The sequence below is a fragment of the Oncorhynchus keta genome, chromosome 18 (assembly GCF_023373465.1).
Source record: "Oncorhynchus keta strain PuntledgeMale-10-30-2019 chromosome 18, Oket_V2, whole genome shotgun sequence".
NCBI classification, from domain to species: domain Eukaryota; kingdom Metazoa; phylum Chordata; class Actinopteri; order Salmoniformes; family Salmonidae; genus Oncorhynchus; species Oncorhynchus keta.
Window position 1 is genome coordinate 10,663,831 of NC_068438.1, and position 19,120 is coordinate 10,682,950.

The following is a 19,120-nucleotide window of genomic DNA, read 5'->3' on the forward strand; positions in this document are numbered from 1 at the left end:
GTCACGCTTTCTCATCTCCTCTCATACATTTTTAATTACTCAACAGTAAGAAAAGTTGAATAAGGGAAAAAGTTTTCATCAAATGTTTGTCTACAAAACCTTGACAGATAAAAAAAAAAAGAAGCTGTTTTTATATCTAGATTTGGCCCAGGAGTGCTCAGGCTTTATGCCTGCAGTGTTTTTAGTGAAACACAGGGAGTATTTTGTGCTGAGCTGTGGTAAGATCACATTTTGTTCAAGAGAACACATTGACAGTCGCTTCCCTTTTGAGAGCTGCTGTTGTGTGTTGCTGGCTTTCTAATATGGGCGGTGGTGACAGAAAACTGGCAGCTTGAAAAACTAAACTGTGTTGGTTTGCTGTTATTGGCATGAATATAACACATGTTTTGGAATTGAATTGGGCTTGTACTTTCTGAAAAGCTTGTCACTTCTGCCGAATTAAGATGTGCATGAAAGCTGCTGCAATCAATCAACCAAAACGTTCAATAAACCTGATAAATGGTAATCTGCCCATAGTCTTTATCTACTTGATATCAGCTTTTACTCAGCACGTGCATTGCATGCATAATGCAGTACATCCGTATACATTGGAGCTGGCTTCAACCGTGCACTGCGGGATGCAGTTGCCTACCAAGCACATACAGTGGCTTTTTTTTGTCACCAGAGGGGGCATTACTACCTCTAGTCTAGACTGGCGTCACTGGTCTCCTGGCAACAGTACGGGCGAGTTCTCGATGAAGGTTCCAAATAGAATGCTGTACAGAAAAGGAGTGAGTGCATGTTTAGCATTGAGAACCATGGGCCTGCCTTGTACAAGAAGAAACAATTACCCTCTAAGAAATGATAATGTTTCATGTCTTCTGTGAATTTGTATCTACTACAGCAAGACTGCGGACAATTTTCAGAACGTGCGTAATTGATTAAATGGAAAATACCAAGTGCTGTCAGCTGACAACATAGTGCGAGTGTGCGACCAACAAAAACAACAACATTGAAACGAAAAGAAAGGACGTCCAAGAAGAAGCAACGGTTTAGTGTGGTGTTAGACTATATGATGAGATGCAACCTTTTGTTGCTCTTTTTACTGTTAGAAAATGTAACATTTTGTCTTGCTACATAAAACGCATCTGATTATCGCGTAAACCACTGGGACTGTATTCATGTATGTTGTTCCGAGAGACCGTTACTTTTCATCAAATAAACTGTGAAATAACGATTTATTCAGTCAAGAAGCCACACAAAACGACTTGCCAAGTACTTACGAACCATGATTAAATTCCATAATTCGGACCTATGGATTGCTTGGTTGGTTTTATTTTGCATGGAAGGTAAGAAATTCATTACTTTAAAAAGTTTGTAGAACTAGCTACTTGTGTGACATTAAACTGTCCCTCCCATCGTAACACCATGAAGAATAAAACATATTATGGAAAAAATAATTGACCATAATTGATTATTTTAAACAAATAAGAATGGCCTACCCAACCATGTCTACATGAGCTGTTTTATTACATCAATGTGATCATGAGGAAATGATTGGGATACAATATTTCATTTGTGTAATCTATGATTGTAATATAGGAGAATTTGGAATTACAATTGTGCCATGGAAGCAACCTCGCCAAGAGCGCATGCCATGCTTGATCCTTCCCTTAATATTTGAATCTCTCTGTAAACCCCCTCCATTCCAGCACAATCTAAAGCAATGATTTAGAATGACTTTGTTTAAATATGTATTCCCATATCGTAGGAAAATCACTTTTGATTGCTTTCATATGCACACGATTGGCGTTTTTGGAACATCGGACAGGGAGCCCAAATCTGTATTCTCTTTTATAGTCAATGCCGTGGATACGGACTGAAACATGTAGTGGAACATTCAGTGTTGGTCTGAGATAGAAACGAAGGTCCATCCAGACCGCAAAGGGGTGCAGCCGATAATCCGCGCGATTAAGAAGAGCACTCGATTCCCTGTGACGACGCACCTTGGCCGCCTTTTCGTTGTAGCTGTTCAAGTACAACCTCATAAGAAGTTTTCAGAATATAGATGGGAACTAGGTGAGGGTAGACGAGAATAATATACAAAGCTAATGATTCAAATTTAAGTCAACTTTATATTACAACAAAATATGTACAGAGCAAGTTGAAATGGCAAATGTTTGTGGAATATATTCCCAACATGAACCTGCACCCTCTGGATTCTGTCTCACATGTTTGTGTATCACAGAGAAGTGTCACTGTGAATTCTTGTTTGATCCAATTGAGTGCTAGTTATTGAACATAACTACTGTACTTTGATGTCTGTGTGATGTTGTGTGTGATGTCTGCTGTCATCCTTATTCAATAGTGGACTGAGACAGAGCATCCTTCTCCCCCCATCCCTTCTAAGTCTACTCGTGTAACCAGTGTCTCACTTTATCTGCTCTGTGATCCAGTGGAAAATGCAAGAGTTCAAAGGATGAGGTGCCGCAGTTCTCCCTTGTACTCCTAAGAGTTGTCTGCAAGTGGTTCATACTGTACAATGTATCCAAAGAAGATTGTCGATTTTCTTTTGAAATATGTTCTCCATCTATCTAGGTGTTTGTCTCTATAAATACTGTAAACTGGCAATAGATTTCTTCCCTGACGTCTTCTTGTTTCTGCTGTATATTGATATTGACCTTCCCTGGGTGCAATGTGCATCTCAAGAATCATCACTCATGGATGTGAATTGATCCGATTGACTTCCTGAGTTACATCTCTAGTATGGTAAAGCTAGGTCTGTTGATATGGTACTACTGGTAAAGTGTTCGGGTGAAGAGGAGCGATACAGTGCACTCTATTGGCCCGTGTTACTTCAGCGTCAATTTCCATTGGGCACAAACTGGTTGAATCAATATTGTTTCCATGTCATTTCAGTGTTGAACCAATGTGGAATAGACATTGAATTGACGTCTGTGTCCAGTGGGTCGTCTCCCTGTGCTGTGCTGGGGTCTCTCTTTAGCTCACTGTGGCCGTTTTAGTTTTCGCTAGAACTCCCCGGTGTCTGGAAGAAAGTGTGTCACAAGGGAACTCTCTCCACACAAGTGATGCCGGACAGTCCCCTTTACACTGTCGAGTTCACTGAAGGTCCCTTCAAACTGTCAGCCTTAGTTGGGGGAAAAAAGCCGTCTTCAAGCAAAGCCTTCATACATAATGTTGCATTCCTGTCAATTAGCTAAGGCCAGGCAGACCAAGTACAGACATTCAGATACATGCAAAGCATAAAGTGATGCAGAACAAGTTTGATGTTAAAAAATACTTTTCCAAGAGCTGGTTCAAGGGACTTTTAAAAGGACAGAATAAATGGCGGATTGGTTCTGCTTGTGAAATGATGCCCAGGGCAGTACCCACAGTGTGTCTCTCCGTGGCCGGCTCTAAAGATTTCACCAGATAGCTGGAGGGCTGGAGAACCAATCCGGCATGCTGATCAATTCTGCAAATTAAATGTTTCTGAAGTTGTGTCCCTGAACTTTTCAACTAGTTGTTGTTGAATATAATGCCTTTTAAATTGCCTGGTTCCACCAGTGCCCCAATGTAGTGGCTTCTCGTTTGAAGTTCTCCGCACCCCATGAGTTAAATGCTGTGTTGGGAAGATGAGGAGTCGGTCTTGGCGAAACATGCAATGAAAAAAAATCATAATAGCAGTAAGGTACTTCATTTGCATAAATTTAACCCAGATTTCTTGTCAAAAAGAGTTTCTCTGCAGGTACTGTAAGCTTTAACCCTCGTGATATCAACAGGCTTTCTAAAATACCATAGCCCAAGCAAAAGTAGGGGTGTTAACCGGGTGTCTTGGCTGAATTTCCTACGCTGCCATGGCCAGTTTCCTCTAAACTGTGACTCTTACCCAAGTCATTGTCGTCATTTAGAATAAGTTCAATCAACTTACCTGCCAAAATCAAGGTAAACAAATAGAACAGACCTGAGCAGACCTGAGCAGAGAAATACGACTTCAGAGGTATCCCTGAAAAGAAAAGCACTCAGGGGAGAGAGCTGGGAAAGCAGTGCTCAGTGATGCAAAACAAACTGTCTCTGTAATCATCTGTGATCCTTCATGATGAGTCTCCCTTCTAAATTATATTGAATATGTGATTTCAATAATCAAGTACGATTTATACTTTAAATATGTGCTCAAATCATTTGTTTTCCCTTTTTCCCACTAAAAAGGAGCAGCTGGAATGTGTGTAGGACAGATGGAAGTTTCCACCTCGATTATTTTAAAGCTAAAAATAGCTTCTCAAAAAATTGAAAAGACCTTTGGGACTGCTTGAAAAGTTCATGTGCATGAGTGACAGAGACGAGCTAGGAGGACGAGCCTTCAAAAGAATGCTGTGATAGCTGGTTCTGGGGAAATGCATGAATTAATGATGGAGATATTTGAGAGAGAGAGAAAGCACTGGCCGACAGTTGCCTGTTTAGGACTTTACTAACAGTACCCAAAAGAGAAGCTTGCGGCGGTTGAGCTGAGTTCATGCCCAAACACCTCGGTCCAATGTGTGGTCATGGCTGTTTGGGATTCGGTGGTTTGGTAGCCTAGCTGTTAAGAGCATTGGGCAAGTAACCGATAGGTCGCTGGTTTGAATCCCCAAGCTGACAAGGTGAAAAATCTGCCAATGTGCCCTTGAGCAAGGCACTTAACTCGAATTGCTCCTGTATCTCTAAATGCTCCTGACGCTCTTCTGGATAAGAGTGTCTGCTAAATAACCAAAATGTAAATCTCATTAATGTCATCAAACCGAGCTGGGATTAAGAATACACACACTTGTATTGGCCAGATATAGATAGGAGATAGTTTGAGTCAGAAAGGCAGTGGATTCGAACCCTTGGCCCAGACGGCATGTGTGTTCTGAAGGTTGCGACTCTAACCACTAGGCTGGACGCGTACGGTATGAGCGTCCGTCCACAACTTCCTGTTTGGACATTGTTTTGGGAGTGAGGTGAGGGACACGTTGGTGGTTCACACACTAACCTGTCTTTTAATGTGGATTCCCTGTCCCCGTGCGTTGCTCCCAGGGGTTATACATCATTTAGGTGGATGCTGTCGTCCTGTAGAAGCATCCAGAGAATGCCCTCAACTTGCCGTTTTAGATTTTCAGCTTCATTGGCTTGAAATTGGATGGCATTGCAGGGGAGTGTTTGAGAAATGTCCCGTTTCTATCCATCTGTAGTACAGAGACAGTCTTGCGCCGTGCTTAGTGTAGATTGCTATTTTAGTGCTGTGCCTTGGTTCATCATTTTTAACACCAACGTAAAATCTAAAGCTTACATGGCAAGCATTTAAAGGCTATCATGAAACTTCCCAGGTGCATTTCTTATTCAGAACATTTAAACCTACAACACCCATAAGACACCTTGCCTCCTTGTGCGTTAGCCTATCATAATCCTCCGATAGTGTCTGATAGAGGATTGTTATGTATCAGGGCATTAGCAAGGATTGTTTGTTTAGAGACCGAGGAGTCAGGGGAATCAATGGGTCAGAAGGTAGAGTAGTGTGTAGTGTGCTCTAATTCCGTTTGGCAAGGCAGTGAGTGAGCATCCCAGAGGTTTAATGCTCTCCTGCCCTGGTATGACCACATAGCTGCTGTAATCCACCTCACCTCACACACCAACCAGCATCACTTTCTAAATGCATAGTGTCTCTGCATGTGGGCTTTTTCTCAGGTACAGGGATTCATTCAAACTCAAACATGTGAGTTTATTCGAGTACACATTGCTACCAATTTGTAAGTCGCTCTGGATAAGAGCGTCTGCTAAATGACTTAAATGTAAATGTAAATGTATGAGATCCAAATCATCATGACCCTATAGACTAGAGGGAATAGAGACATGACCTCTTGAACCTGGTAGAGCTGACGATGGGTGGTTATGCCCCTGACCATAGTAATGGCTTCCAATTCCGCGAGTGATTTTGTGTGGTTGAAGACTATTATGTCTGTGATGAAACCACTCAATATTACACGGCTCGAGTGAAAACAGGAAGACCAGGAAAGTGTCTTGACCAGATAATTGCCATTCTCAATACATGGAGGATAATTCATATTCTTCTGAATGTAATTTAGAAAAATTGCACATAGTTGCACCCAGCGTGTCGTCTGGCGCTCTGTATTGGTGACTTCCGCGTTTCATCCCTCGAGGTACGGTTGACGGACCTCCGTCAATAGCTTTCATATGCCTGGCACTTTAATATATTCAGTGTGCCAGCGTGAGGTGTGCAAAAAGAAGGTTTTTCTTTTTATTGGCATTTCAATGTTAGAAGCTTTTAAATGTTAATGGAGGTGGTGTGCTCTCACTGATGGCTGTTTGGCTGTATGTGACGCAGTCAGCAGCTAGTGTATGTTTTCTTTTTGCTCCAGGAAACCCAACTCGGGACACTGTAGGTCAACGTCAGTCAAGTGCCACTGCACTAAAAAATGCCTTGTTTGTCAAGATAAATATAACTTTTAAACCCCTGGAACCGATCGTTGTATTGCAATTTCATGATGTTCCTCTGATATTAAATACAATTAATATATATTTATACTGTTCAAATTCGTATTCGATTAGATTAAACATAACACCATTTTTGTTTTATGTGTGCTGTGATTTTCTGATGCTTAGTTTGAAGGAAATCTGTAAAGGAATCATCCAGAGAGATCTTCAGAGAAGCAGCAGAATATAGAGACACTCTACTGCATTAAACATGCCACCAGCTTTTCACAGCCATAGGTAATTCATAACCTGACTGGGTGTTATGCCTCTCTCTCTCTCTCTCGCCTTATGAATCATTGCATTTGTCAAAATAAATGGTGTAGCTTTGATGTAGTGCCTCATAAAGCCATCGATTCGCAGGCTTCCACCTAAGAAGATGTATGTTTCCGAACCTAGAACTGAAGAATATATCTTCAAAAGATCTCAGAATATGTATACAGCACAGGTTCGGTCTAGTTCTTCAAATTCAAGCTAAACATGAATTTGGTTGTAGCTAAGTGATAGACAGCGACTAGCAACGGTATATTTAGCATGTGGTAGAAGTTTATTACATGATATTTTACTTCTCCACCAGAGGACAGCCAGGTTAATGTGTGCTGAGTGTCTGAATTGATCGCGAATGGTGTGTTGTCTACACAAAGTTTTCACAAGTTCCCTTTCCTCACCCACTTAAACACGAGCCAAAATGGCTTTCCTAGGCTGAGCAACATTACTAGAGGAGGAATGAGCACGTTAGGTCTGATACGTGTTAGAACAGAGGAGTGATGCTTGTTCGTCAAATTTCTGCCCTGCTACAGCTGCCCCGGTCAACTGTAAGTGCTGTTATTGTGAAGTGGTAGGCCACAGAAGCTCACAGAACGGGACCGCAGAGTGCTGAAGCACGTAGTGTGTACAAAATAATCTGTCCTCAGTTGCTACACTTATTACCGAGTTCCAAACTGCCTCAGGAAGCAACGTCAGCACAAGAACTGTTCATTGGGAGCTTCATGAAATGGGTTTCCATGTCCGAGCAGCCGCACACAAGCCTAAGATCACAATACGCAATGCCAAGCGTCGGCTGGAGTGGTGTAACGTTCTCTGGAATGATGAATCACTCTTCACTATCTGGCAGTTCGATGGACGAATCTGGGTTTGGCTGTTGCCAGGTGTATGCTACCTGCCCCAATGTATAGTGCCAACTGTAAAGTTTGGTGGAGGAGGAATAATGTTCTGAGGCTGTTTTTCATGGTTCTGGCTAGGCTGCTTAGTTCCTTTGAAGGGAAATCTTAATGCTACAGCATACAATGACATTCTAGACGATTCTGTCCTTCCAACTTTCTGGCAACAATTTGGGAAAGTACCTTTCCTGTTTCAGCATGACAATGCCCCCGTGCACAAGGCAAGATCCATACAGAAATAGTTTGTCGAGATCGGTGTGGAAGAATTTGACTGACCTGCACAGAGCCCTGACCTCAACCTCATGTGGTGGCATATTTCTGCTTTACCAAATGAGGAGAGAGTTACAAACTTCACACACCAGTCAGAGTTATACTTAAACTACATATATTTTAATAAGAGCTCTGCAATAGCCTTTTTGAGTTTCAATGATGCGCTATCTCTAATGAACCATTGAAAAGTACCAACAGAAAAGAACAAAGATCTTTTATAGCCAAGATACACCCCTCTCAACTTACATGACGAATCACAGATCTTAAGAACAGTTCACAAAGGTTAAGATTTGTATGAAAGATATCTATAAAGCATAGCAGACAGTTACTGTTGTGTCAACAGTTCTCACTGTAAAGACCAGTGTCTGGACCCCCACTCCAAAAGGGGACCGCCACTCCCTGATAAGGCATAGAACACAACCATTAACTCATGTTATCTGGAATGCTCTTTAGGCTTTATTCACCCAAAGACTTCGTAAATCTCCTCTGTCAGTGCTAGCTCATAGAGGCCCATCCTCAGTGGAACACACACACATTACTCTATTCTGTCGAAGTTAACAACTATTATAATGTAATACAAGCATTATAACAATCTTACAAGCATTATATCATAATCTTGCAATTTTCCACGACACTCATCAAGCACCTTTGACATGAATTGTAACACCGACTGCGAGGCAGGCCTAATCACCCAACATCCGTGCTCGACCTCGCTAATGCTCTTGTGGCTGAATGGAAGCAATTCCCCGCAGCAATGTTCCAACATCTAGTGGCAAGCCTTCCCAGAGTGTAGGCTGTTATAGCAGCAAATGGGGGACACCCTCCATATTAACACCCATGAGTTTGGTATGAGGTGTCCACATACTTTTGTCCATGTAGTGTGCCTATCAACTGTAATATTAGTTGTGTCACAAATCCCGGGTCCAGCGGTGTGTTACCTATTAGCGTGTGTTATCCCACAGCAGAAAGGATTTATATTCAGGCTATTTGAGGGGCTTTCAGCTAACATAGGGCGTAATGGAACAGCCGCGGTGCGCAACTAACACATGGGCGCAAGACAATGTGTAAAATATTAAAGTGCTCCTCTGTTTATTTGCCCCAAATCGTTCGCTAAGACAGGCTTTTCGGCAGATTACAACCCTCAGTTCCCCATGCAGTGATTTATAGATTATAGATAGCTTTGGGTTTATGTATTCACGAGACTCAGTGGACAGCAAGCCTCTTTGGCCCGACCTCACGTGAACTAATTACCACCTCTCTCTACCTCCCTCCTTGTTCTCTTTCCCTCCATCTCTCATCTTTTCTACCCAGCCTCGTATCATCCCTCGGTCTGCTCTGCCCTCATCCCACCACCATCATTTCCTTTTTCCTCCCTCTATTGTCACCCTTCCCTGCTCCTCCCCTCTTCCCTCTCCTCCCTCTGAGCCACACTTCACTCCTCTTCTGTGGATCCAGAGCAAAAAATGCATCACAATGTTATGGCTGTGGGAATGAGCTAATGACTAGAGTTGAAAAGGTCTTTGGTTTCAATCCCTGGTCCTGCGTGCTGTCTGCATAGGTCCTCTGGGGTTATTTTGTCAGTTGTCCAACATGCAATACACAGTGTGAACAATGCAATTAACATCAATCTAGTCAATTTGGGTAATTAGCCATGCATAATTAAGACGATCCCTGCATGTTATCACAACTGTAATTATCCCAAACCAACAATAACCATACAATGACATTGTTGTCCCATCTTTCATTCTCAACATGGAGAGTAATTCCGCTAGATATCGGAGGGAGTGTGTGTATCCCATCATGCATCACAACTGAGATGTCCCCTCTCCTTTTAAAAGAGAACAGGTGTGCCCCAGTAATCTCTCCTCCTTCCTAAAGCGTGCACTCATTCACTACTGCTCACAAACGTAAAAGCACTGGATTGGTGTTGGAAGGAGTGTTCATATACCCGTCATTTCCTTTCAAACCTACAAAGGGAATTTAGCAATTATTCTACTCCATATTCATCATCTCCAGCACCACCCCAATGTGAAAATGTTTTGTTTTGTAGGGAAAAAAAGACAATTGTTTCCAATGACATCATCGGTGTGCATCGTGTGACGTTAACCAATTATGAGTTGGAATTGCCTACTAATTGTCTACTAATTGGTTGATGATGTCATTGGACATGTATCTTCCTCTATCTTTTATTTACCACAAAACATAGAAACGCACCATTTTCACATATGTAGATGTTGGGGTAGTGCTAGAGATGTTGAATATGAAGTTGAACAATTTTGAAAGGTCCCTTTAAGTGCACAAGAAAGGACAGATTATTGGAACACAACCAACATCCTCATTTAGGACCTAGAGAGGAAGGCCTGTTCAGGTTTGTGGCCCATAATCAGTGAGTGAATAACAAGTGATCAATCAACCTCCCATGTGTGTACAAGGCTGACATTTTCCCTTTAAAAATAACATGGGTATTTCATTACACTCTCCTGATGTAGAAAAAACAACATTGTTGAGTCTGAGGTTTTTCTGAGCAGGGTTTTCAATACATTGGAAGTTTGCTTCAGCTGTCCTATTGCAATTGCCTATTGACTTTTAGCTGTGACTAAAGCCTTAGGAGAGTGGTGGGTGGTGGGTGCAGAAAGCTATGGCTTCGCTATTAGAGGGAACATAATAGAAAATTGAGTTGAGTTGAAAACGGCAGAGAGCCCCATTGAGCCAACCGTCATTTTACTCCCACAGCCACAAGAGATGCCATTTTCAATTGTTAAAAATGGCGCCAGGATAAAAGGGTATACGCTCGTTCCACCCAGCTATAACTGATTATATGGCTATGCGCGGCAAAATTACTGCAATTTGAATGAATCCTTGTTTAACAGTCGGATTAAAAATGCATTACACATTGGTATGCAGATGAGCTTGTGTGATACTGTGTTATAGTCATAGTTAATACACTGTTAAAGGGGAGTTGGTTTTAGCTCAGGAATAAACTGCATACTTCCCTTTTTTGTTGTCTGACAGACACTCCTCAGGAGAGACCAGTTGATTGTAGATAGAGGTCAAAGTGAATCCTTTAGAAATGCATACATGGTTGACTCACCCACCGAAGCACATTTCACACACGACTGCACAGCATGGTAAGGGCTATACTGCCTCTCTGCCTCTTATCTTGAGGAGAGTCAGTCAGTCAGTGTACTGGCACAGTGCAGCAGGATTACAAAGGATGGAACTACAACACTTTGCTTGAGCTTCCTCTACCCACTCTACTTTCCTCCTTTGTGGTAACAGACTTGGGTTGAAATACTATCTGAAATCACTTCAAATACTTTAGCTGGGTGTCATTGAGCTTGCCTTTTTTTTTGCAAAGGAACCAATATAATAGCTTCTGGTACTCCGGGCAGGCTAAAGCAAACTCGAAACGTATTTGAATGATTTCAAATGGTGTTTGAACCCAGGTCTGCCGTAGTATTGGAAAAACAACTCTAAGTAAACATCTGGAGCATACCACCATGTGTTAAATCCTCTGCTCTAAGACCATTACCTCTCGTTTGCATGCTGTCAGCCGCCTCTGTAATTTTGGGCAGAGGGTTCCAATCCAAATGCTTGATTATTTTTTGGGGGCCTGGGGAGCTGTGGTAAATAATGAAAAGGCTTCTTTGTATCCACCCTGCCTACAGTACCGAGGACTCAGGTGGACTGTGCGTATAAAAATAGAAACGAACAGCCGTGACGTGTTTGGAGAAAATCACACATGCCACAGATGATATTCAAAACAGCATTCCAATACAGCCTTTTACAGTACAAAATATACCAAGGGTAGCTGTGTGTTTTTCTTTGCTGAAAGACAGTCCTCTGGAAAGCCTCAGTTCGTTAGAGCTTTGTGAAATCCTTAATACCCTCGCTGTCCCTTGGCTCTGTCAGGGTCCCGTTCCAACTGGTCTCCTTGGCGATGGGTCTTTGAGAGAGGGCTAACTGGTGCCAGGACACTGGCGTTTTCAATTGTACTGCTGCATGGCTCATTATCATCTGAATACATCACGTTTCCTGCCACCATGGCACAGGAACAAGAGGCCCCCTGTTCCGCTGGACAGAGCCTGGGTGAAGCCTGGACCCAGTGTGGTTGGTTGGTTTCTTGGCTGCTTGGCACTTTTCACCAGACGTTTCTGAGCTGCTGCTGTATCCCGTCTCCTCCATTAGTCCAACCTGTAGATCTGGGGCACAATATTAAAGGGATGGTTTGTTGTTTTGAAGTTTCAGCTTTTTCGACTTTCCTGAAGGGAACTATCCTTTTAACCTGGCCCGGTGATGTTTCTCTGCCAAAGTGATAGTGTAAGTGCTAAAACACTACACAACCTTAACTTTAGCCTGATTAACTGAACCTGCCCGGGGGCGGCTCCAGGAATAAGGTTCCCAGGCCCAAAGCGAACACTGTCTTTTTTTAGGAACTCAGTCGGGGTTTCAACTTCATGTTGAATAGTAGAATGAGCAAAATGTAAGTTAGAAATGTGGTCGTGCAGTAGCAGTTTTTCTCTTGTGTCAGTCACTGACAATCACTCCATTTGTCATGTCAGCTAACAATTTTTAAATTGGTAAGTTAGTCTCGTCAGTTATCTAAACTTGTAGTAATAATGGCTGTATAACAACCAGGCATGCAGGGCACGTGCCCAGGGGCCCTGACCTCCAGGGCCCCCATTGATTTTGTTAGTCACTCTCACTTAGATATCATTAACATGGCATAAGATATAGAAAAATGTGTAGAAAATTTGCTTTAAAACGGCAAAATAATTTTCACCACCCAATGGCAAAATGGATATAATGCAGGAAATTGGCTTTAAAACGGCAAAAATGTCTCTCTGCCCCATGGCAAAATGAGTAGAATTGCATAAAATGTGTTATACAATTGTGGGTGGGGGGGCCCAAAAGGCTAGAGCTGGCCCTGATCGTGCCGACAGTGACTAGATCTCCTATACATTAGACAAACCGCAAAGGGGTCCCTGGGTACTGTGTGCATTCCCAGCCTCCATAGCACTGTTCTATACTTGAGGCTGTGGATTTGTAGCAGATTGAAATGTTACACATGTCTGTCTACCATGGTATAGCCAGGTTAGATAGTGGTGAAGACCGTCTATCTTGCATGCAAGGCATACAGAGTAGGCCTAAGTATTTCTTCAAAGGACCTGGATATGTTCGGTTATGTCCATGATACCAGGCAGATTTACTTCAAAATATCTTGTAGCTTTAATGCGGCAGAAAAATTGTGGGTTCCATACACTTAGGGAGCAAGCGGGTGGGCTTCATGTATAATTGAAAATTGTGTCGAATCATTTTATATTAACTGCAGATCTAGCACACAAGAGATAGAGGGTGAAGATGGTGCTGAAACCCAGAGACATAGGAGAGCCAGCAGGCACAGTGCATAATCATGCAGCATACACCACCCTGTGGGTTACCTCTTTAAGCTTCATCTCCTGTGTCTGTGTGTGAGTGTGTGTGTGTTTGTGAGTGTGTGTGTGTGTGTGTGTGCACATGCGTAGTTAAGTGCGTACGGTTGTGTGCCCGTGCTTGTGTGTGTGTGTGTGTGTGTGTACAGCCAAGGGATTTAAAGCCCAAGGCTCCCTCATGTTCTGATCTCATCCTGTAATTAATGTTAACCTCTGATTAAGGCAAATGCAATCAGTCAGTCTGACTGGTAATTGTGGGCTCCTCGTCACCAATCTTGGCAGATTACTTGTATCCCGTGTTGTCAATATTTTCCTGGCTGTGTCCCAAGTCGGGGTCTGATCATTGACCTTTTGATATCCTTTTCCTTTTAGAGTCCTTGTTGCTGATGATCAAATCAAATCCAATTTTAAAATCAAACTGTATTAGTCACTGCCGAATAGAACAGGTAGACCTTACAGTGAAATACTTACTTACAAGCCCCTAACCAACAATGCAGTTAAAAAAAATACGGATAAGAATAAGAAATAAAAGTAACAAGTTATTAAAGAGCAGCAGTAAAATAACAATAGCTAGACTTTATTAGGGGGGTACCGGTACAGAGTCAATGTGCGGGGGCACCGGTTAGTTGAGGTAATAAGTAGGTGGAGTTATTAAAGTGACTATGCATAGATGATAACAACAAAGAGTAGCAGAGGTGTAAGACAGGGGGAGGGGGCAATGCAAATAGTCTGGGTAGCTATTTGATTAGGTATTCAGTAGTCTTATGGCTTGGGGGTAGAAGCTATTTGGACCTAGACTTGGCGCTCTGGTACCGCTTGCCGTGCGGTGACTACAGTGGCTGGAGTATTTGACAATTTTTAGGTCCTTCCTCTGATTCCGCCTAGTGTAGAGGTCCTGGATGGCAGGAAGCATGGCCAAAGGGATGCACTGGGCCGTTCATACTACCCTCTGTAGTGCCTTGCGGTCAGAGGCCGAGCAGTTGCCATACCAGGCGGTGATGCTCTCAATATTGCAGCTGTAGAACCCTTTGACGATCTAAGGACCCATGACAAATCTTTTCAGTCTACTGAGGGGGAATAGGTTTTGTCGTGCCCTCTTCACGACTGTCTTGGTGTGTTTGGACCATGATAGTTTGTTGGCGATGTGGACACCAAGGAACTTTAAGCTCTCAACCTGCTCCATGAGAACGGGGGCGTGCTCGGTTCTCTTTTTCCTGTAGTCCACAATCGTCTCCTTAGCTTATTGATGAGCATTGAGGGAACTATGGGGTTGAACGCTGAGCTGTAGTCAATGAATAGCATTCTCACATAGTTTATCCTTTTGTCCAGCTGGGAAAGGGCAGTGTGGAGTGAAATAGAGATTGCATCATCTGTGGATCTGTTGGGGTGGTACGCAAATTGGAGTGGGTCTAGAGTTTCTGAGATAATGGTATTGATGTGTGCCATGACCAGCTTTTCAAAGCACTTCATGGCTACAGATGTGAGTGCTACAGGTCAGGAGTCATTTAGGCAGGTGGTCTGCTTAAAACATGTTGGTATTACAGACTCGAAAATAAAAGAGAGCCGCCCGCACACTCTATGAGCTCAGATGCAAAAATGTAATTACCAACGTTTCGACAGCCAAGCTGTCTTCATCAGGGTATAATCAGGTATTACAGACTCGGACAGGGAGAGGTTGAAAATGTCAGTGAAGACAGTTGCCAGTTGGTCAGCGCATGCTCGGAGTACACGTCCTGGTAATCCATCTGGTCCAGCGTCCTTGTGAATGTTGACTTGTTTAAAGGTCTTATTAACATCGGCTGCGGAGAGCGTGATCACACAGTCATCCGAAACAGTTGGTTCTCTCATGCATGTTTCAGTGTTATTTGCCTCAAAGCGAGCAGTAGTTTAGCTCTTCTGGTAGGCTTGTGTCACTGGGCAGCTCCCGGCTGTGCTTCACTTTGTAGTCTGTAATGGTTTGCAAGCCCTGCCACATCCGACGAGCATCTGAGCCAGTGTAGTACGATTCGATCTTAGTCCTGTATTGATGCTTTGCCTGTTTGTTGGTTCTTTGGAGGGCATAGCGGGATTTCTTATAAGCTTCCGGGTTAGAGTCCTGCTCCTTGAAAGTGACAGCTCTACCCTGTAGCTCAGTGTGGATGTTGAACGTTATCCATGGCTTCTGGTTGGGGTATGTATGGTCACTGTGGGAACGACAGTGTTTGTTTGTAAGCAGGAATCAGGAGGATATAATTATGGTCAGATTTGCCAATGGAGGGCGAGGGAGAGCTTTGTATGCATCTCTGTGTGTGGCGTAAAGGTGGTCCAGAGTTTTTTACCCCCTCTGGTTGTACATTTAACATGCTGATAGAAATTTCATCAAACTAATTTATGTTTCCCTGCGTTAAAGACCCCGGCTTCTAGGAGCGCCGCCATTTTCTTGTTTGCTTATGGCGGAATACAGCTCATTCAATGCTGTCTTAGTGCCAGCTCTGACTGTGGTGGTATGTAAATATCTATGAAAAATACAGATGAAAGCTGTACGAAAAATACGGATGAGCTGTATTCCTCTCTAGGTAGATAGTGTGGTCTACAGCTTATCATGAGATACTTTACCTCAGGCGAGCAATAGCTCGAGACTTCCTTAGATATCGTGCACCAGCTGTTATTCACAAAAATACATAGTCCGCCGCCCCATGTCTTACCAGACGCCGCTGTTCTATCTTGCTGGCACAGCGTATAACCAGCCAGCTGTATGTTGATAGTGTCGTCGTTCAGCCACGACTCTGTGAATCATAAGATATTACCGTTTTGAATGTCCTGTTGGTAGTTTAATCTTGTGCGTAGGTCAATAATTTTCTTCTCCAAAGACTGCACGTTTGCTAGCAGAATGGAAGGAAGTGGAGGTTTATTCGTTTGCCTTCGAATTATCAAAAGGCAGCCCGCCCTCTGGCCCCTTTTTCGCCACCTCCTCTTCACGCAAATCACAGGGATCTGGGCCTGTTCCAGAGAAAGCAGTATATCGTTTGCGTCGGGCTCGTCAGACTCATTAAAGGGAAAAAATGGAATCTGACAGTCCGTGCTGAGTAATCGCAGTCCTGATGTCCAGAAGTTATTTTCGGTCATAAGAGACGGTAGCGTCAACATTATGTACAAAATAAGTAAAAAAATAAGTTACAAACAACGCAAATAAACAAAACAAAAAACACAATCGGTTGGGGAAACGTAAAACGTCTGCCTTCTTCTCCGGCACCATTTATCAGATCAATATCTTTTGACATTGGCATATATGTGTATTTAATGGCAGTGATAAGGGGTAACACATGCCGTACAGTGATTTGTGTTGCTTTTGGTAGGCCTATGGATTTACCATATTTGGCTATTTAGGATGCTTTTATATCCTGAAACATTGGCATTATGATTTTGCAGGGAATACTAGTCTGGGTGAAAGTTAATATGGGATGTGTTTTGGATTAAATTATTGGTGGTGTCCACACAAAAACAAAGGAAATATTGCACAGTATATTTTTGTTAAATATGTGTGTGTTCATTTAGGTGCAAATGTATTATATTTCAGCAATATTCAAAGGTCTGATCATCAATGATTAATAGTTGTTGTTCTGTAATCTAGGTTAGGCCCCAAGAGGGAGTGAAGATGAAAAATAAAACAAACAAATCATTGTGATTAAAGAAAACAACATGTTTTACTATCCAGCCCAGATCCTGTTCACTATAAATAATAACATCACAATAATAAATGTACATTTGAATGACGAAATGATCAATAACCCTCTTTACTGAGGGTTTCTGCATCAGACAACGTCATTATTATTATTAGGATATGCTCGCGCGCACACGCACACGCACGCACACACACACACACACACACACACACACACACACACACACACACACACACACACACACACACACACACACACACACACACACACACACACACACACACACACACACACACACGCACAATTAAACAAACAAGTTAATACTTACTCCTGAAATAAACAGCTTACATTTTGACTCCTGAATGAAAACCAGGTGCAAACACCTTGGGTCATGAATTCATGTGTGAAACTATCACGTTTTTCTAGTCTTTAAACGCTGTTGTTAATCTCAAAATATCTCCTAAGATTACAGGGAAGCTTAACACGCAGGACTGTGTTTTACAGGATTCTGAACAGAACTTGACAAGAACTGGATGAATTAATGGCAGCATCCTACACAGTAACCAACGGAGCATAATATATGCCATTTAGCAGACGCTTTTATCCAAAGCGTGACCCAATAGCCACTCATGCTAGTGAGAAGATAGCTTTATAAACCAAACCAATGGGACTCGGTCATGTGCACCATGTGGGATGCGCTTGCAGATGAGGGATGTGTGATCAGATCGGTTCCATTGACAATAGGAGAGAGTGCAAGCATGAGAATGTTCTGTTTTTAGAAATGAAGGGTTCATGGACGAAGGGCAGCAGGACAGGGCAATCAATTCTGTGTTAATGACCTGCTTTAAGCTTGCAGATCATTATACAATCTGGTCTGGAAAAGACTAAGGAACTGACCCGATAGCATCATACTGAATCTATTTATACTACTGTACCACCACACTGAATCCTGCCACTGCAGTTGTAACATGTTGATGTCCACTGTCAAGCTAAGATTTAATTTAACATGGTTTACCTGGCGAGTCAACCGACAAAACACCTGTAACCTAAACCAACTACCAAAGTAAACTAAAGCCAGTGGCATTCTCTACCTTTCAAATGATGTCTTTCTGTGCTGTCATTTGTTTACATTGTCTTGATTCATATGTTTTTAATCTCATTTTAAAACTTTACCTTGGGTACCTCTGTGAACCAAACAATCAGCAAGGGATAATTTGCAAACACATTCTTGTGCTACTAATTACAGGGTTGTTAAACATGAAAACAGATGCTCAAAATGAAAACAAACAATATCATCAGTTTTGACATTTCTTAATTTATCTCAGTGCTTCGTACTTGTAATGTGGCGAGGAAGTTAGAGCCAGGGTTCTAAGCAGCTGTCTCCATGGTAACTGACATTCTCTTTAAGGTGCTTGGCTGTTAGCGGCAAATTGTTTGCCTGGGTAATGGCTTAAAATTCTCACAAATGCTTTAAAGGTCGGAATTCAATTCAAAAGGGAACTCCAATGAAAATGGCCTTTTTCGGTTTCTATTTAGAAGGGCTTGTGTTTCAGCCTGTGAGTGTCAACTGTTTTCAAATGTTCATGTTTGCAACCCTGTTCTTTAATGTCATTTTGACCACCAGAAAAAAAGCACTTTTAGACATTCTACGGTACGTTCACATTAGGTATAAGACTGACACACCTGAAATAGAACAGATCTGATGATGTAAATGCTGGAATGGGATTTTGTGATCTAATTCCGTGAGTCATACGATCACATCTCTAAATGTCCATTGAAAACGACAGTGATTTCTTAAGTTTCATTGCAGTTATCATTCATGGTCGAAGACCACTCTCTCCTGTTGCACCCAGTAATCTACTGAGATTCACTCTTTCCCCAGCAGCAAATGCTCTTGAAGATAGCCTATTTCAGTCAGAGCACTCTGGCCCAGCATGACAGATGATGAAATGATTGCCCCTTCGTCTCTGAAATGAGAGCACTTTAGCGATACAGCAGGTGCTATTAAAAGCAGTGGTGATAGCCTGTGAACGTTCTCAGTATACGAGAAGCGAGGCAAAACGTCAGCTTTACATCTCGTTGCAGAAAATATAGAAGATTATGAAAGGAG

At 42.5% G+C, this 19,120-nt stretch overlaps 1 protein-coding gene across 2 annotated transcripts in view; it reads left to right on the forward strand.

Moving 5' to 3' along the window:
* Positions 1–726: 726 nt before the first annotated feature.
* LOC118397252 (immunoglobulin superfamily member 11-like) overlaps positions 727–19,120 on the forward strand; it is a 92,557-nt gene continuing 74,163 nt past the window's right edge. For both annotated transcript variants that reach the window (XM_052467405.1, XM_052467406.1), the window contains exon 1: positions 727–1,328. In XM_052467405.1, the coding sequence (XP_052323365.1) occupies positions 1,268–1,328 (61 nt within the window). In that variant the 5' untranslated portion in view covers positions 727–1,267. The remainder of the gene's footprint in view (positions 1,329–19,120) is intronic.